Here is a 20664-nt window from a genome sequence, read left to right on the forward strand (position 1 = left end):
ATCAACTGTATTATATGTAAATGTTGGCATTTCAAACCTCTCTGTGTGTAAATGAGAGTTTAAATAAAGGCACATCACTTTCAATTTGTGTTTTGCAAAATAGAGATAAAAGTATGTTAGAATTGTATTTTTATAAACAACATGGTGATGGTTTTATATTCTTGCCAAAATGCTTTCTGGCTTAAAATATTTTTAGAAGTTATCTTTTTGAATGAGACGAATAAAACACTTGATCCTAAACATTATGTTCATATATTTTTTGTATGTTAAAGTACATTATTAAGATACTATGCAGATTCCAGACAAAAGGCGGCATGAGAATTTTCTCAAGGCAAAGGCTGCTTTTTTCTTCAGTGATCAGGAGACTCAAAGGGCATGTGGGACATACTTCCTGGAGAGTGAACGAGTTTCTGATTGGATGGGACAAGAAAAAAAAAAAAGCATAGTAGGAGTGTTCGAGGAGAACCAGTCTGGCAAGTTTTACTTTCTCCTTAACTCAAACACACGCGTGCACCATCTGCCTCACTTTCTTCCTGCTCTCAGGCACACAAAAGACATTAGTGACTGAATCCTGACCCTGTCTCTAGCTTTAGAGTTAAAGGGGAAACCGGTACTGATGAGTTTCCTGGAACAGTCACAGGTATGTTCGGCTGTGTGTGCATTGTCTGTGTATGAGTCTCAGTGTGATCTATAGCTTTAAACAATGTGGCTACATACATTATACTTTACTACATTCTGTCTCGTTTTAATTCCCCGTAACTGTTGTTTTGGTTCTAGACATATTCCTGGATCATGTAGAGACATGCCTGTCCCTGGAATCTGTAAGTGGAAACCTTGTGTTGCATTTATTCTTGGTGACCTTTTTTTTTTTTTTTTTTTTGCCTTAAGGGATCGATTTCATATTTACTTCATCTTGAATTATTTCCTTGTTTTTGAGTTTAAAACGGGTATATAGAAATGTATATAAAGGGAGAGTGAGGTTAGAAAGATTGATTGAGTGATGGAGACAACTGGAGAGAAGAGAGGAGGATAAAAGGATGGAATAATGTTCGGATTGTAGAAGACGGGAAAGGATAAGACACGGTGCACTTTAACCTTAGGTGGAGTGCTGGCTGTTAGGTTAAAGCAATGATAAACATTTAGACAATGAGCTGGTATATCGCTGGCAGTACTTTGAGGAAAGTATCTTAAGTCCATTGATAAAAGCAGCACAGCTGTCATTTATTAACAACACTGGACAAAAATCACCTTGTGACTTCAGTGTCACAGTTCTTCGTAAGGTGGGCATGTAAACAGTCACAATCTTTGACAAAAGTTTCATATCTGTCATGCTGGTTTGCTAAATGGAAAGGGCACTGAAATAAGCTTTCAGCCTGATTCACAGTTATTTTAGGAATTGTTCCATTAATAATTCCTTTAAAAATCAATTATGTGAATGTTACTTTCATCAGTATTCTAGAAGAAAGTGGCAGCCTTTTAGCAACTGCTAATGGAATCTTCTGAGAATGGCTTCATGATGCTTTCAAGCCATCCTGCAACATACATCAACAGCCTAAAGAGCTCATAAGTGGTGTTACGTGATAACACAAGTATCGCAAGTATAGTGATAGCAAGTATCACTATTATTAATGCTCGTAATTAGGGATAAGGAAGCATAACACGTCCTGTACTCTTTGTGTTATGGAAATGAAAGACTCAAATTGTGCAGCTTGCTGATGAGAGTTGTGCTATCTCATTTGTAAGCAATTAAAATAATTTTAAATTGCAGACAGTTAAACTGATGAAAGAAAATCTCATAGATTTATTTAAGGAAAGGGTGGTGAAATCTTTGTTTGAATCAGTTTACAGTCATACTGTACTAAATTGTATTTTACTGGAATTCTACTGATGTTGTTTCTCGTCAGCCATATGCTGGAAAAGCGCTTATCTGCTTGTGACATATCAATTGCTTATCAGCTTTTGACGTATCATATCCTGTATCCCGTTCCAAGACTTTAGTCTGTGTCAAATGAGGATAGAATCTCAATAGCTGTTTATGACCACTATTCATATACTGCACTCCTTTAAAGGGATAGTTCACCCAAAAATTTAAATTATCCCAGGATTAACTCACCCTCAAGCCATTCTAGATGTATATGACTTTGTTCTTGGCACTTATGCCAGGAACTCATATGGATGCACTTCCAAGTTTTATAATGGAAGTGAATGGCTGTTGAGATTTTGAAGTCCAAAAAAGTGCATCCATCCACCATAAAAATTGCTGCACATGGCTTCGGAGGGCTTAATAAAGGCCTCCTGAAACAATGTGGTTATGTAAGAAAAATATCATATCTAAAACTTCATAAACTAATTTCTTGCTTCCACTAACTGTAGTACACACATTCATTCACTGATGACGTACTGTAGGTGTATTGTTCTGTTTTCAGGAGCCAAGAAACAAAGTATTCCTTGTTTAGCAAAGGAAAAACAGTCTCCTTTTGGTTTATATCGAAATATTACTAATCCTCGTTTTGTACTTCTAATTCATGATGGGTGTTTGTGTTTCGTCACCTCTCAGCAGAGATCATGCTAGGTCTATGTCCTACATCATCTGCTGGTACAGCACTCGCTCGCATAAGACAGTTAGCGGAAGTTAGGTTTATAAAGTTTTAAGTATGGATACTTTTCTTACACAAACACTTTGAGTCACTTTAGGACTTACTACTTTAGTCTTAATTAACTCTCCAGAGCCTTTTTGGAGCACTTTTTATGTAGAATGCATTTGGGTTTCAATTAGACTATTGAATGTCAATAGCCGTTTAACTGCCATTATAAAGCCTCGGGAAGCCATGGCATTTTTAACATAACTCCGATTGTATTCTTTTGAAAGAATCAAGTTGTATACAGCTAGGATGGCCTGAGGGTCAGGCTTGCACAGTCAAGCAGAGCTAATATGTTCATCAGCAAATAAAAAATATAATATTATTATTATTATTATTATTATTATTATTATTATTATTAAGGTCTATAAAAGTGTGAGTGCACATAATAGTAAACTGTCTAGCTGCTTTTTTCTGATTGTGATAAATATTTTTGTTCCCCCAGAAATTAAAACTTGAATCCAGTGTCTCCAATGTATTAATGTGGAAGTATACTCTGCCTGTAAGTCCATTCATCTATTTCTAAGCAAACAAGTGGAGGACAAAAGAGAAACAGCTGAAGTTTTTCATTGCCAATGATGTCAACTGACACTCTCCAGCCATCTTCACGGAGAATAATAAGGCTAGCTGTAACTTCTGGCACTCCAAGTCCCAACCTAGAGTCCAGTTGTCCAGTCAAATCATCTCCAGGCATACGCAAACCAAGTGCGGTGGAACGTTTGGAAGCAGACAAGGCCAAGTACGTCAAGAGCCAACAGGTGGCTTTGAAGAAGCAACAGCCAGTTATCTGTCCTTCCAACAACAGCCAAAGTGGACAAGGTGCTCAACAGCCATCAAGGAAGATCCCTGCAAGACCTACAAAGTCGGAGATGCCACCTCTTAACCTGGAACATCTTTGCAAGCTGATTGATGGAGTCAGCGATGCCAACGTTCCAGACGTATCTACACAACTCAACAACAAAGAGAAAGATGCTGCAGATCCATCCAAGGCCACCTCTTCAACAGTGGAAGAAGCTTCTGTGGGCTTGACTTCTGCAAGTCAAGGAAAAGCTCCAGTAGAGGCTTTAGGGGCGAGCGGATGTCCTACCATGACAGTGCGGAGAGTTGACGTCAGGCCACAGTTACCTCAGATGAGGATGGCAGGTAGACCACAGCAACAGAACCGACCACCAGGGCAACAGACCACACCACAGGTCCCAATACAACTTCTGCGCTTGCTTAGACCATACACACAGCCAAATCAACAACCAACTGACTTCAAAAGGCTCCATAGAGCCACAAAAACAAATGCCAACAAAGGACCTATTAAACCACCAAACTGTGCTGCGCAAACCTCACCTTCTTCCAAATCCCCGACTAGCCCGCCTCTACCCCTCTCCATAAAACCAATCACAGAACCATTATCGTGTCCCTCACCGACCCCACTTACTCCAAACTCCATTGCTTTGCTCAAAAATGACTTCCAGTCCCCGCCATCTCCAGCCTTCACCCGCCAATCCTCAACAAGCTCCAGGAAGCGTCCTTCCCTAACGCGCTCAAAATCTGACGTCAGCGACTGCTTTTCACGAGTAGGAGCAGAACTTGAGCGCTTCTTTAATTATTGTGGCCTTGACCCATCGGATTTAGAGGAGCTGGCGAGACCGGGTTCTGACATCGTGTCTGTTTCACGTCTACGTAGCGCCAGTGCGCCGGCATCTGAGCGTTCGGCTGAGGGTGAAGATGAGGAAGAAGAAGCAGCAAAAGATGAACGTCCTGTTTACGGTGTGTCGGTCATTGAGAGAAATGCTCGCGTGATCAAGTGGCTTTATGGGATGCGCCAGGCCAAAGAGAGTCCCAAAGTGGCCAATATGTAACAGGCAACAAAGGACTAACAAACAACCACTATTCAGACTGAAATCAAATACAAAACATGTTGTACAAATTGCTTACTTCCCCATTCAGTATTTTGTCTTTCATCTGTATATTTTAGAGTTGTCTTGTTAAAATGGCTGTGCGTGTGACATGTATAACAGCTCATGTTTGTAGCCATGTTCTCAAACAGTAACGAAGCATGCATTGTTGCATGGTTATGGTGACCACCAATAAACTCTTAAACACAATGCATCTGTTGCATCGTTGTCTTCTCAGCAATGATAGGCTATATTAGACAGGCCAAATAAAACAATAACAGGATTTTTGATGCATGAAAAGGTACTTGCGTCATCCAAAAAAAATATTGTTTTACTGTTTAACTTATTGCAGCTAAACTTTAATGATTGGTTTTAATATATTTTATCTTGTGTCATGCAATGACAAAGATAGTATGTGAATATTTTTAACGTTTGTCAGTGTGTCGCATCAGATCTTTATTATGAGACAGAAGGAGGCAGGTAAACTTTGATGTTTAGGTAACATTTGGTACATTGAATGCAATTGTACATAGCATACTCCATGTAAATTTAAGTAAGTAGATTTAATTTGGTAAGGGGTCTGTCATCAAGTAGCAGTCCAAAAACCAATGATGTGTTGTACTTACAAAAATGGCGCTTTAGCAAATTGATCTTAAAGAATGGGAGTAAAAATTAAAGGTCCCGTTTTTCTTGCTTTTTTGAAAGCTTTGATTGTGTTTACAGTGTGCAATATAACTTGTGTTCATGTGTTCATGTTTCGCGTGTAAAAAACGGGCTGATGTCTTCCTTGTTCTATAAAGTCACTCCTTCAGAAGTACGTAACGAGTTCTGATTGGGCCAGCGGTTCCTGTGTTGTGATTACATGTTTTACATGTGGATTATAATTTTCCGGAACCGAGTTAAACATAAGTTGTAACCATTAATCTCCAAGTACAGCGTCTCTGGGAAGCCCAAACAAAGATGATTGGACTCAGAGATGAAAATAACAGCGTTTCGACGACATGGCGACAAACACAAACGCAGCTCTTCCTTCTTCTCCGTCGGAGCGCAACAAGACCACGCCCCCCTTTTTGTAAATTCATGTGGCCGGAGGTTAGTCAAAAAACTGTTTTAGTGACGTCATTAATGCAGAAACTAGAGGGATGTAGTCCAAACGGGTCGTTTTTTTTTTTTTTTGTAGGTGAATTCTGTTAAATAAAATATCTCGCTTGGCATTGAACTTTGAGCTTTAGAATTTTACAGATATTATTTATACTCTAACAGGAATATTACACAATGACTAAAGTTTAAAACATGGGATCAAGAAGAAGGGGACCTTTAATTTACTCCAGAGCACTTCCGTTTAGTCATTGTTTACAATGAAACAGTTTTGACTGTTAAAAAAAGACAGTTGTTTGAACATCAAAACTGATGTTTCCTCTGGCATAAACATAGCATTTAAAAGAATACAGTATTTGAAGGTCACAAGGTTTTTTCTGTTTTCACTTAATTATCACATCCTGTTATTATGGCCAGGAAAGCTATGGGGGATGTAGTTACTTTTTTAGACCACAGTTTTAACCTTGCTACTCTATATTTCCATCACCATTGTGGAAACGCTAGCCTTCTCTTGTGCCCAGCCCATATATATTATGTGGATGGCACAAATATCCAGAAAAAAACATGGATTTATTTCTTTTGTCCAGAGGGCAAAGTGATGAATACGGATCAGTGTAGTCCTCCAGCTCATGAGTCACGCTTTCTCAGAAGCTGAGAAGCTTTGGTTCCTGTAGACCTGACTATAGCTGTATTACTTTAAACTGTAGCATGACAAAGTATCGAAATTGCTTCTCCAACATTGAATAAAACTATGTAAATTGCTCCTGCTGTAATGTGCACAATATGGTTGCCGGCCATTTTGCAATTACTTTAAATATGCCTGTTTATACTTCACTTAGCTTTTTTAAACTAATAAACTGAGCAAGACCTAATACAATAATTTAAAAAACAAGTTTGTTAAAAAATGACATAATATACAATATGATTTTATAAATGGGACAAGAACCTTTTTGATATACTGAAATTCCAACAAGGTTTTTTGTCCCCAACTAAAACACTCTCTCCAAATGAAATCTAGAATGTAATCCAACAAATAAAATAATAATAAAAAATAAATCACTGTTGTTCTATAAATCCTGTTTACTTTGTAAAAGTAGTCCCTATGTGCTTGACGGCAGCTCTAGTTACAGTGTGCGGTTCCTGTGGGAGGATCAGTGAAATCAGGATTCAGCTGGACTAGTTTGACTGCTTTCACTGCTCTTAGTATTCACCAGGCACTAGTCAAACCAGCAGAATGAGCAAATGACGGTAGATTCGGTTATGATTTAAGAGTAAGAAAACAGACCACCAAAGACCAATCACACTGACTGACCGCAATACAGTGTTTTCACCTGTATCAGTGATGAACACGGCATCAGAGAAAGACAAGAGACCTCTGGAAGTTCTTCTTAACAAAGTGTTTTGTAACACATCCAGACAGAGCTTAACTTTTGTATGCGCTTTCATTTTTAAGAGGCCGACGTCTCTATCTTTGTTGCTCTTTCTGTGTCTTCACAATAAGGTGAGGCTTCCCCTTTCCAGAAAGCTGTGTTACGCAGTAGGTTGTGTACCGTATCAGATGACCAACATTGCTATGGGTTATATATTACATATATTACTACAGATATTGATAGATATGTAATATAATACTACAGAATAACGAAGGAGGTTTATAATACCTGAAAAAAGCTACCAAGCCTCCAAACCGAACAGGACATTGCCAAAACATCCAGTGTAATATAATGAAACGTTTGTTTAAAATTGTCATTAATGTTGCTAGTTTTGTATGGCCATGTTTTTGGGATTTATATATTTTAAAGAAATTGTAGTTGCACTATGCAAAGAAATCCATTTTGATTTTATGTTAACTTTAACTGCTTTGACTAGCTATGTCTGAGATTTTTTTTTTTTTTGCATAGAAGCATTTTATCAGCAATCTTATCACTGAAGTGGAAAATATCCTGTATGCAATCCCATATTTACCCTCATTTCTCTATTTCTCTCTTGTTTTGTATGCAGATGGAGGCTTTTTCAGTATCTCTGATTCTGTTCATCAGTCGTGCCTGGGATGCCGTGACGGGAGCAGGAGTGCAGGCGGGCTCCTCCCATGGTGGGTGGTCAGAGTTTGTGACATAAAGGGTATAACATTTTTAAAATGAAATAGTACTTAAAATCATGTCGTTACAAAAAAGGACTATTTTCTATTTAATGAGATCTTGCTAACCCACTTTTTTAAACAAATTCTGTTTGATTTGGGAACAAATTGCTTAGACCAGTTTTGTGAACTTATCAATGGATTCATAAAAAAATATGATTTTCCACGAAGGAATTAAAAGACCATTTTCATAGATCAAGAGGATAAAAAAAATAATAATAATAGATGTGTATGTTAGTGCTTTCAAACGGTTTATCACGATTTATCGCATTCAAAATAAATATTTTTGTTTATATAGCTTATGTATGTGTACTGTGTATATTATGTATATATAAATACACACACATACATTATATATTTTGAAATTATTTATATGTATATGCATTTATATATTTATATTCTCATATTTTATATTATATATAAATATATGTAACACATAAACAATATATATATATATATATATATATATATATATATATATATATATATATATATATATATATATATATATGCGCGCATGCATGTGTTTGTATTATATATAATTAATAAATACACACAGTATACACAGATATATTACGTAAACGAAAACTTTTATTTTGGATGTGATTAATCGTTTGACAGCACTTCATGACTCATCTGGTTGTTCCTGTCTCAGGGCTGTGCTGTCAGTGCCATTGGTCATTCTCTCTTACATCTTCTTTTGGTTCATACCTCACAATGCCGGGAGTTCAGCGTTCAGTGTGCCCTGGTACCTAACCATCAGCTGTTTTTCTGAGACCTCCATGAGTGTATGACTCCCTTCTTTTATTCTCTCAATCACTAACACATGCCCTGTCCTTTCTCCATGTGATGCTTTTTATGTAATATCCAAATTAGCCGGCTTCCATTAGTGGCACTCTAGTGTTCATTATTGAGGTCAAATGGCTGTTACATCACACAGCTCCCCCGCACATCTTTCATGTGCTGACTCCTTCAAAGTGAACGTTGTGCTCCCTGCAGTGCTACAGCGCTCCATACACATCCCTCAGCATGTTTCTGGGAGGAGACCAACAAGACACAGCTTACAGTGAGAACACTTCTATCGTCAGCTTTAAATAAAACTGTTTAAACTGTAATTAAACTGTCATCATTTTCTCATTGTTTCAAACCTGGCGTTTCTCCATGGAAAAAGGAGAAATTCTGAGGAAAGAGCAGGCAGAACATGCTTCACATATTTACAGAAACGCAAACAGGTTTGAAACAACATGAGACTAATCTTTTTACTATTTTACTATTAATATTGTGTTTCTAGATTAGTGAATGTAAAACATTGTTGCAATGGTGTTACTGTAAACTAAAACTTCTTTAAAATATTTTACTAATTGAGATTGCCTAGTTGAAATCAATTAAAATATAAATATTAGATTAAAAAGTTAAATAAATAAAAAGGTTAGCAAAATTAACTACATTGTCAACTAACTGAAATATTATTTGAAGTCCTAAAACTAAAAACTAGAATAAATATAAAATAAAGTAAAAACGTATAATAAAGTCAAACGCATATAAATATTATTAGTGATAGTTCACCAAAAAAATAAAATTCTGTCATTAATTCAAAATTACAGTTCAACCGTAATTTTACGAAGCTACGAAAATACTTTTTTTGTGTGAAAAGAAAACAAAAATAACATAAAGCATGTATGCTTTTCTGTCAGCTGCACCATATGTGGATACGCTGTTTATGTTGTTTGAACTTTGATCTTAACGTAAACAGTGTATCCGCGTATATACATTGCATACGTTGTTTATGTATGTGATACTCTCCAAAACAGCACTATAGGGTGACATGGAGGAGACAAATTGTTGAATAAAGTCGTTATTTTTGTTTCATTCACGCTCAAAAAAACTGTTCTCGTAGCTTTGTAAAATTACGGTTGAACCACTGATGTCACATGGATTATTTTAACAGGATGATTATTATTTCCTTGCTACATTTCTGAGCCTCGATATATAATTTCTTTTGAAATTCTATACTATTATGTATAATTACAAAGCAATCTGTGAATATAAATATTTCCTATTATTATTTAGTCATCATACTGCTAGCACGTTAGTCTGTTAGTTTGCATCTCATATTTCCTTTGATCAAATGGTAATATGAGAAAGTAATTCAAATAATACAATGCAAAACAATACAACTGTAATATCGTTCAAAAGACTAGCAGCAGTAAGGTTTACTTAATGAATACTTTCATTCAGCAAGGATGCATTTAATGGATCAAAAGTGACCGTAACGAGTCTAATGACTTTTACATTGTTTAAAAAAAAGTCTATTTCAATTTCTGAAGGATCATGTGACACTGAAGACTGCAATAATGATGCCGGATATTCTGCCTTGGATCACAAGAATGCATTACATTGCATTTAAAAAAAAAAATCAGCTGTTATACAATACAGCTCACTTCATTAGCGTTAACACACTCTATCAGAGATAACCATTACAGACAGCACTTAATCATTTACACCAGTTTTGTGTGGAGCAAAATTTGCCACTTCCATAGATCGTTCCAAATCCATCACTTAAAAGGTTACCCTTTGGTTAGAATGCTGCCTTATAAGACAGCTGCCCATTTAGGCAGTAGACAGCTCTCTAGGTTTTGAAATAGAGCTTATATAACAGACAAGACTGAAGAAAAAAACCTAACTAATTCCAGGCAGGATGTGTGTGATGGTGTTTCTCTGAGCAGTAGTTGGTGTTATCAGTTGCATGCACATCTGTCTGCCCCTCTTTCTGCCAGGGATGAGTGTGGAGGCGTTTGCTATGCTGATGATGGCTGTGATTGAGGGTCAGGTGCTGTGGGTGTATAACAAAGACCGAGATCAATCTGTCTGAGCGTGGACCAAACACCGGATCTCCCACACAGCGCTGCACTGCATGAAACTGTAACACGATCACACCTACACACCACCAGCACACTGTAAAATACTGTGTAATGCAACTGTTTTGATGTTACTCGGCTATTTTACTATTTATATTTACTGCCGTTTGCTGTGGAAAGCATTACTTGCCATAAAAAGTATTTAACCTAAGGGTGTCATTTAGGTTCTGTGTAGTGTGTTAATTATACAATTACTTTCAATGTTTTTAAAGCATTTTCTAGGGGTAATCTGCAGGTTGGTTTGGCACCTCAGGGACTGTTAGTCTCTGGTGTCATGTAAAATTACACACTCTGTCTGACATGTAATCGTATTTTTAACTCTTGCAGTCAAGACACTGTATGTAAACAGCTGAAAAGTGCCTAATATGTAGACTGTAGAATGCTGTAGACCCCTCACACGTTCTTTAGGGAGGTCTAGTAAAGCAACTATAATTTGCAATCTGAGACTGTTTGCATATACACTTACTGTGCATATATATATGTATGTCTGCGTTTCTTTGTCCTTTATGATATCAGCACTGGTCATGAGCGCTCTCTTCTTTGTTTGCTGTATGGTGCTGTTCCTGGGGGTCAAAGAGCAAAGAGGTGCGGCGTACAGTACATTTTTGCACCAATAAAAGTCAATTCAAAGAATGTTTTATTTGTCAGATTCTCTGAATATATTATTGAGCACGAGGGTTTGTTGAGAACTTTTACCAACATTCAATAATATCTTCATGGTAGGTCACATTTAGACATGTTTATCAGTGAAACATGGACTTGAATTTTATTTTGTATTTTTTGGCCAGATTCCCCAAGTATATTATTGAGCATGAGACTTTATTACATTTAATGATTTAACAACATTTATTGACATCTTGATGGCAGGCTACATTTTGGACATGTTTATAAGCTAAAAATATGTCCTTGGCTCATACAGAATAGCTTGTTTACTAATAAAACCTTTTATTTTTAGTGTTTTGTTTTCCTAGATTTTAGGAACATATCATTAGAGGCTTTATTGAGGACCCTTAAGAATATTTAGCAACAATACGGCTTTGAACTGCAGTTAACTGATTAAAAAATAAAACCATTTTTGTTTTTGCTTTTGTCTTGCCAGATTCCCTGAATATATCATTGAGCATAAGGCTTTACCGAGCACTTTACAACAATATGGCTTTGAACCGCAGTGAATTGATAAACAAATAAAACCTTGTTTTTTGTTTGTTTTTGTTTTGTTTTGTCTGCTTTTTTTTGTCTTGACAGATTCCCTGAATATACTATTGAACATGAGGACTCTTAACAACAATATGGCTTTGAAACTGTAGTGAATTGAATAACAAAACTTCTTTTCTTTTTTAGATTACCTGAATATCAAGCATGATGCTTTTATGGGGACTCTTAACAACATATAACAATAAAGGCTTGAACTGTAGTGAACTACTAATAAAGTATTTTTGTGTTTTGTTTTTCTATATTCCCTGAAAACACTATTGACCATGAGGGTTTGTTGAGGACTCTTAACGACCCTTAAAATAACTTTATTGTAGGCTACATCTTGGGCATTTATCAGGCAGCAAACAGTGAATTCTTCGTTTCTGAATCAAATCCCACCAAACTAGCTCTTAACGCTTCACCAGTTCAGTTTCATATTTCAAAGCTTTGTGCAGATGTATTGTTGTTTTTCTCTCTGGCTCCTGCAGGGCGTCTCGGTGGTAAGAGTCACGTGCACACTACATACCTGAATGCTGTGAAGAAGCTGATTGGCCATGTGTCACACCTGCGTCTGGTCCTCGGCTTCCCCTTCTCCACTTCAGCTTTTCAGGTTGGATCTCTGATTTACCTGTAAAGTATTTTAAAATTAAAAGACTACCTTAACATGCAATCACAAATTGTATTTGGTAAAAAATATATGCATAAAATCATCATGTTGTATTTGAAAGCTAGGGGATTAATACAGCGAAATTATTTATTTATTTATTATTATTATTATTTTTTTTAATGAGAGTGTTCCATTGCTGCTTACTGAAATCTCTGAAACATTATTGGGTTCATTTCCAGATGTCTTTGGGAAACTTCACAACGTTCACATTGCTGGCTTGGGAGCTCAGTTCCAGTATCTCATATTAGCCATACTGGTAAGTCTAGACATAAAAATGCGGTAGTTTTTATAAACAAACTCAAAACAGTATTGACACAGTAACATTTATCAGTAACAAGTCAGGGAGTGTTACTATATGATGTATTTTCGCACCACTTGAACAATTTATAGAAAGACCAGAATAGGTTACATGAACAGATGAACTTGTGAAAAGATGTTTTAGCATGGTTTATGAGATTTGTTACCATGGTGAGTAACAGTAAGACCTAGGTCTGTCCACTTCATGCTGTTGATCTGTGCTAATCAGCCCAGCATTCTCCAGCATTGAAAGTTTAGCACTCGGTTATCCATCAGTAAATCTTCATGACATTTTATGCAGGGGATTGCCATCACTTTTGGTAATATTTAAAATGTGCCTTTTTTTTTTTACATTATCAATTCAATTACGTTCCAATGGAGAGGTCATGAATTTAGTGGTACTTTTAAAGACGGATTTATTAATGTCTTCAAAACACATTAAAATGCAATCTATCAGGACTGTACAATTGACCACTCGGCACATGTCTTTTAAACAAGATTATTTTATTTTCTTCAACCTGTATGCTCTTATTGATTGTAGGATTTTAATTTTAGGGGGCTCAGCCCATAATAATGATTAGTAGGGTAGTAGGTAGGTAAATCAATCAATCAATAAATGTTTGACTATAGGGTGGTATACTTATTTCAGTATTCCACTGTATTGCATGTACTATGCATAATATGCTTAGGTATAATAATAAGCCAAATACAAGTGTTCCTCATCACACACACACACCTGTTTACTGTCCAACCACAACATTTTACTATTTGCATTTCTAGTACAAACCTCTTTTCCATATGCACTGTAATATGCTTTTTATTGAAAGTTACTTTTCAAATGAACATTGCAACATGATAATTTTAGAAAGTATATAAAGCAATTTATAAAAAGTTAATTTATGGCTACATTTTTGCTGGAGGAAGCAGTGGGATGAGGAGTGAACGCAGCGAAAACTCTACAGTAGATGGGAACCAATTGCTCCCACATGACATTTTGTAAACTGTATGCATGGCAAAGAATGGCACAGATGCAGATATAGTAACAATCTATTACTAAAGCCCACCTAAAAATGGCCTAGCGACGCCCATGCTCTTATTTATCATTGATTATTTATTAAACTTCTGTAGATAACTAGTCCTGAACCACACGTGCAAACTGGGCAATTACACATTAAGTCTTATTAGAGACAGGTGTGCTATTATTTCTATAAGCAAACACAACTTTGCATACTGAATGATAAAACGGTTGAAAAAAAAAACAAAGTAGAGGTTTGAACTTGGCCAGTAAGCAACACTCTAGAAATCAAATCTACAGCAATACAAATAACACTCCAAGCATCCTAACAACCACAAAGCCTACTCCCTAGCATGGTGGTTTCACATTTTTGCACAGAGAAGCATCACTCACATTTCTTCACAAAATGTACAAATTTGGTTTTAATACCTAAAATGACTTGTTTTGCTCAGGTCAATGCTGCCAGATGTAGTGGATGAGTTCACTGTTCAGAAACCGTCCTTCAAAAGCCTGGAGCCCCTGTTTTTTTTTTTTCCTGCTCGAGGTTTTGCAACAAGCTTGGAGGAGGCCTGTCTGCTGGCATCTCCACTATGACACTACAGTGAGTCAGCACTCGCTCGCTCTAAGCCAATGTAATGCCTGATTTACAGTGGCAGTCGGTCCGTTTTTTAAAATATTGGAACACGATTGTTCAAGCTCTGTGTGTCCTGCAAGTTTTTAAATACTGTCAGGTGAGACTGAGCTCATGTTTGCAATAGTTCAGCCTTTTTGTGGAAGTCTGAATTGTTTACCTTAACATATTTACACTGAGCAATGTGTTTGGTTGAAGCTTCACAGGATATAAAGCAGGTGCATGTATTCATGCAGATGGAGTTGTCTTGGCCCTAAAATAGCTTTTGCCCCCCATTCCAATCACCGTTTTGCTGGTAGGTTTAGTATTTTTCTATCTATACCCAATTAATGAAGTACGATGGAAGCAGATTCAACAAGATCTCGAAAACACAAGGTAAGATATACAAGTGTCAGCCAATGTCTTAATCTTATATGATTTATGAATGTTAATAATAGTGTATTCTGTATTTTCTCTTGCCTTTTTAGGTCTAACCGTGCCACACTTGCCAGATTAGAAGTCAGCAATCCAATGTCATAAACCAAGAAGTTACCCAACATCATCACAACAATATAACAATATAAGTGTGAAACGTCATAAATCAAGGTTGAGCAAAACACAATAGATATATTACAATAGATATGTTACAATAGATATATATTGTTTACATTATATGAGCGAGCAAAGCGATTGCCCGCGCTGCTGTCTCCACAGTCCTGACAAGAATCTGCACGCTGCTCAAGTCACACAGTTTTAAATGTATTTTAATATAATTGTTTAGGTTTTAATTGTAGCAGCATGTTTATAAGGATTAATCTTCAATCAGTCTACAATATAATGGAATCCAATAACTGCACTTAGATCAAACTATCTTTGAATAATCAACTCTGGGCTTGGAATAGCCTATTTTAGACTATAGACTATAGACTGAAGTTTAATTTAATACAGATATTTTATAAGAGGCAAATAATAATAATAATAATAATAATAATATTAATTATTATTATTATTATTATTATTATTCCCAGCAAACACATAACTTTGCCCTAAAGTTAGTTTCTGGTTCTCATTTGGTTATATTTTTGGGAACCAAATACTATCAAATACTTTCTTTCTTTTTTTAACATAGCCGTTAGACAGATCGTACTAGTTTCGGGGCACGAGGAGTTGTATGAAAATAAATAATAAAAAACTCTATCTAGTCTAAATATACCGCAAACTGTGCATCATCCAAACAGAGCTCCTGGACTAAATTGTTGAATGCACCACACAGTTTCCTTCCCCGTATAATGTCGCACTCCGACAAACATTATTGTGAACTTACATGAACTGACATTAGCCTCCCCATTAACTTCGAAAGCCAACATTTCTGCAGCACAAAGCACTAGGTTACCATGATTGCACTGCTGTTTTTATAGCAACAAAAGATGCCCTAGGCTGCTATTTGTAGCCAAAACGCTGCCAGCATTTTATTTGACAAAAAAAACACTGATTAACTTTCTCTTGTCAAGAAAATATGCCAAGTCTGACTTAAGTCATTATAATCAGTAATTATGTCCCCACTGGACGCAAAAATGCCTCGTTTGTAATGGGTTTTATTGGTTTGTCTCATCGCGCCGGTGTCCTAACATTTAATCCTACCCATCAGGCACACACGGCATTACAGTGTTAAGGGGCGTAACATTTCCGTCACGCGCTTGAGGCATTCGGGCAATCACAACGCATTGGATAGCTGGCCAATCAGAGCACACCTTGCTTTTCAGAACGATGAGCTTTGTAAAAATCGATGCATTTCAAAAGGCGGGGCATAGAGGAGAAACAATAATGTACAGCATGTGGAAAATAATGTTTTTTTTTTCAACTTAAATCGCATAAACACACTGCATTACACCAAATATACAAAATAATGTTATTTTTAGCAACATCATATGACCGCTTTAAGTATAAGTACTCTTCTATACACTTGTGAAATAAATATTGAAAACGGAAAAAATACACATAAGTTACAAGTCTATGAGTCATAAAGTGCTGCTGTATCCATTTCATATAAAGTTACTTTCCCTAACACTTAAATGTCCTTAAAGGTTTAAAACAATTACATGTTCATACTTTAAATGAGATTAGATTCAATAATATATAATATATGTTAAAGTGATTTCAATGCAGATTTTGTACAGTGCAGTAACAATATGCAAAAGGTGTTCTGGTTGTGATGGAGAGATATAGAATTGGTAGATGATTTTTACAGAGCACAAGATTTTTATAGTGCAAAAACAGATGCTTTCCAGTAATCATACAATAATAAGACATACAATTATTCTATTTATGACAGTAATGGCTAATACCAAGTAAGCGTATTGCTCTGAATGGAATTAGAGTTGATTCTTTGGTTAATATGGCGATTAGTGGTTGATGGCCGCTCAGAGGCAGAGCGCGGTTTGTCCGCTGGGGGCGCTGTAAGCGCGAGTGTGGCGCAGACTGGGGGTTTCTGCCCTCAATCACAATTACTGAAGCGCATTCTGTGTGCAGAGCTTCAGGAGTCAAAACAAGCTGCCAGGATGGGAGTCGAGGTTGAAACTATTTCTCCTGGAGACGGTAAAATACGCCACAGATGGAAACGCAACGACAATATACAAACCGCAGTTCTAATATATGTATACATATATATGTAAATCAAATCAGCCGCATTTTAAATCGACACATTTAGCCGGTTTAGGGCATCACGGGCGTTAGCCTGTTAGCTAAACACTAACCCCTTCCAACAGGATTTGCCGTTAACATTTTTCTCTTCTTGTTTTGAATTTTAGGAAGTACTTTCCCTAAAAAAGGACAGACGTGTGTCGTGCACTACGTGGGTAAGTTTGAGAAGTGATCGTGTTGATGAATGACACGAAGGGTGTTAGCCAGCATTAGCCGATTAGCCGCATCAACACAATAGACGTTTTCCCACCCGCGATCGGCTCATCGATTCTTTAAATCTTCAAGATTTTATGTAACGTTACATTTGATATTTGCTGCTTGTTGTATCTTTCATTTTACTATATAATGCGTCCAAAACTACAGGATTTGGAAACCGTGGCCTGTTTTTGCGGACATAGAGTGGTTATTTTGATGTCGTTAATGAGGTGAAAAAATAGCGCGCAGCCTCACCAAACTAATCTTTTTTTTTTTTTTGAGATTCTAAGCGCGTTTAAACATCACATTCGAAGTTTATTTTACCGCGATTATGATTCTCGATTAGAATGTTTAGATTCGAATGCTCTGCTGCTAAAATGTTGCAATTTGAATCCTCCGTGGGTGTGATCTTTCAGAATGTTTCGGTTTGAACGTGCCCTCGAACTGTCAGATTTTTTGATTTTGAACATCCGGCGTCTTTAATCCGCACATATTTACATTCAAACGGTCTGGGCGGCCCTTGTGTTTTCAAACCAACCTGTTTTTATTAATTCAATTTTTTGTGATCTGCAATCACGGAAGGCAGTTTGAATATTTGACGCTCACGGTCTGAATGAATGAAAAACCTTTTTTTTTTTTTTTGTGAAATTGTGCATGTGCAGGTTGATGGAGCTTCTTCATATGTGTTTATTGCGGTTTTTCCTCAGGCTCTCTGACAGATGGACGCACGTTCGACTCCTCCCGGGACCGAGGAAAGCCTTTCAAATTCAAAATCGGCAAACAGGAAGTGATTCGTGGTTGGGATGAAGGAGTAGCCCAGGTAATGTAAAATTACCTTTTCTTTTTTATATTTGCGATATAAATCTGCCTGATCTACATTGTGTTGTCATCTAAAGCCACATCATCTGTTCATAAAGTAGGTCTGGTACTAATTGGAAAATCTTCCCTTTCGCTCAAACAAAAAAACAAACAACACAAGCTGTCTATTATGCTTCTTATAACCAAGTGGTTTCACTTCTTTGAACCCCCGTTAATTGTATCTTACTATATTTGGTAAAATGACCTCTTTTTCTTGTAACAGATGAGTGTGGGACAGCGTGCCAAGCTGACTTGCACTCCGGACTTTGCTTACGGGAGCAAGGGGCACCCGGGCATCATTCCTCCCAACGCAACCCTCATCTTTGATGTGGAGCTGATTGGCTTGGAGTAAAGCCCCCAGAATTGGACTCAGGTTATTCCCTATTCATTCTTTCAGGGTAGGTGCAAAGTTCTTCACACGTCTCTTTTGAGTTTGTTCTTGTTACTTGGTATTTAATTAATTTTATGACCGCATTACACCTGAAAAAAAAATAGCTTATCATTGTAGTTCCTCCAGTTGCATAGATCACTTTAATAACTAACAGATAATCTTTAAAGGAGATTATTGTTGTCTCGGTCTTAGATGTCCTGTGGAGTTTATTTAACAGGCTCTTAGATTAAATCCTCGTAATCGTATTTATGGTCTTTGAGGAACACCGTTTAGTTGTTTAATAAACCTCTCTCTTTGTTTTCTTCCAGGTCAACCTTTTAAGGAACATTGCTCCATGCACGTGATCCTCAAAGGGGGCTAGTGTTAATAGCGATACCACTTAGCTTAGCTCTGTTTTGCATTTGTATATTTTGTTGCCTTTTTATTTCTTTTCTCCTTGACACAATCACTGGTATCCTCTCAATTATCTGATGTTCATTATTAAGACACAAGTTTCTTTTCCCTCCCCCTTCCATTTCCTTTTCTCGTTTTATATTTGATTTCTGTGTTGTAAACGCTATCACAGCAACAGGGTTGTGGCTGAGCTGGTAATAAGTACTCTGGTGGGGAAATCTGGTTAAATATAAAACAAAACTACTTGAAAATAAATTGTTTATAAAAAGATCAAGCTGGTCTCTGTGTTGATTGAGAAACTGAAACGTGTATACAGGCATGTCATAATCATGTCAGATATGATGAAGAATGGTGGTATATTTTTCCAGTCATTTGGTGGATCCACCCTCAATGAATCACATAGGTCTGAATCCCGCTCTGCATACTAAAGAACTAAATATTAAACATCAATTATGTTCTGATTTCCTGTAATGGTTCTTTATGAGTGTTTTGATTTTAGTGAGAACAAGGTGTAAATTAAAAACAAACAAAAAAAGTCATGTTAATGAAACGCTTTTATTTTCAAGGGGCGGCTGAATGAAACGATCCAAATTTACAATCAGGGTTGAATGTTGATGGGCTTTGTCTTAAACACACAATCCTATTTTGCAATGAGACTCATCAAATTAGGATCAGTTCTCTATGTGAATGTCTATTTGAAGTAGAATCTATGTTTACTGGCAATTAACCACAAGGAATTATTGTGCTAACATGCGATCTAAGCCCTTAAAAAAATCTACTGGAACTTCATGATAATCCAGTTTAATATGTATAAAAGAAATGTTGTGCTACTTCAAAGAAACAGAATAATTTGCTTTACAAATGCATTAATTAATTGCAAGTTTTTCCCTAATAGAGTTAACTAAAATCTACATGCAAGTTAAAGACCTATTTGTTTTGTGAAGTGATGGTCATCAGAAAATCTATTATGACGGTAAATCTAAATTTTCACAACTATTTTTCTTCTATACAAACCTTTTTTTTTTTTTTTTTTTTATGAATAAATATTTTGACATGGTATTCTGCTAATTTTACATCCTATCTAGTTCTATTCACCTGAGTTCCACCTGAGACTTGAGTTAAAAAGAGCAGAAAAATCTACCCCCCAAAGGACAGAAGAATAAAGTCTTCTTAAACCATCACCTTCCATTGCTTTGTCAATGAAATCTGGCATTTGTGAAAATTATTTTTTACACTTCCAAAAAATAAACAAAAAAAAGCACTGTAAAGCAGTTTATTTTTGCTCGTATTATTTATGCACATATGTAACTGATAAAACAACAAAAGATTACCTTTTAGAAGAAGTGCAGAATGACATCAGTATACTGATCCGTAAAACATTAGGAAAAACAATTTCATGTTTCATAGAATCAGTGTTCTAGTTTTATGCAATTAATGACTGAAGCATTTTTTTTAGATCCAAACATCAAAGTTGCAGGGTACCTATTGATTTGTGTGCAGTTACCATTTAATATAATGTTTCCCTTTTAAAATGCCTATAATTGTGAAAAGTTATGTTTCTCATGAAACAAGATTTTCACAATGATTGCTTAGAAACAGGTATGTAGAGGTTTAACATTTGAAAGCCTAGCCTTGCTAATTTGTTTGAGCTATGGACCTGAAATTT

At 36.4% G+C, this 20664-nt stretch overlaps 2 protein-coding genes across 3 annotated transcripts; both read left to right on the forward strand.

Moving 5' to 3' along the window:
* Positions 1-468: 468 nt before the first annotated feature.
* Positions 469-4742, forward strand: LOC113107427 (protein FAM110A-like). The gene is made up of 3 exons (XM_026269922.1): positions 469-640; positions 778-821; positions 3085-4742. Exon 3 carries the CDS (start codon positions 3215-3217, stop codon positions 4490-4492), a length of 1278 nt encoding a protein of 425 aa, XP_026125707.1. The 5' UTR covers positions 469-640; positions 778-821; positions 3085-3214; the 3' UTR covers positions 4493-4742.
* A 12163-nt stretch (positions 4743-16905) lies between these two features.
* Positions 16906-19272, forward strand: LOC113107429 (peptidyl-prolyl cis-trans isomerase FKBP1A-like). Of its 2 annotated transcripts, none has more exons than XM_026269924.1 (5): positions 16906-17056; positions 17269-17316; positions 18064-18176; positions 18438-18587; positions 18914-19272. In XM_026269924.1, the coding sequence occupies exons 1-4, from the start codon at positions 17020-17022 to the stop codon at positions 18564-18566; spliced, it is 327 nt and encodes a 108-aa protein (XP_026125709.1). In that variant the 5' UTR covers positions 16906-17019; the 3' UTR covers positions 18567-18587; positions 18914-19272. The 2 variants fall into 2 exon arrangements, with proteins under 2 accessions (XP_026125709.1, XP_026125708.1); XM_026269923.1 differs by having other exon boundaries at positions 16907-17056; positions 18438-18612.
* Positions 19273-20664: the final 1392 nt, after the last annotated feature.

Source organism: Carassius auratus, chromosome 8 (assembly GCF_003368295.1).
Source record: "Carassius auratus strain Wakin chromosome 8, ASM336829v1, whole genome shotgun sequence".
In the NCBI taxonomy this organism is placed as follows: Eukaryota; Metazoa; Chordata; class Actinopteri; order Cypriniformes; family Cyprinidae; genus Carassius; species Carassius auratus.

Excerpts from the sequence above, each read along its gene's own strand:
- LOC113107427 (XM_026269922.1), top strand. The coding sequence starts at position 3,215 with ATGATGTCAACTGACACTCTCCAGCCATCTTCACGGAGAATAATAAGG.
- LOC113107429 (XM_026269924.1), top strand. The coding sequence starts at position 17,020 with ATGGGAGTCGAGGTTGAAACTATTTCTCCTGGAGACG. Across the intron at positions 17,057-17,268 it reads AACTATTTCTCCTGGAGACG|GAAGTACTTTCCCTAAAAAA; the intron begins GTAAAATACGCC and ends TTTGAATTTTAG. Across the intron at positions 18,177-18,437 it reads GGGATGAAGGAGTAGCCCAG|ATGAGTGTGGGACAGCGTGC; the intron begins GTAATGTAAAAT and ends TTCTTGTAACAG.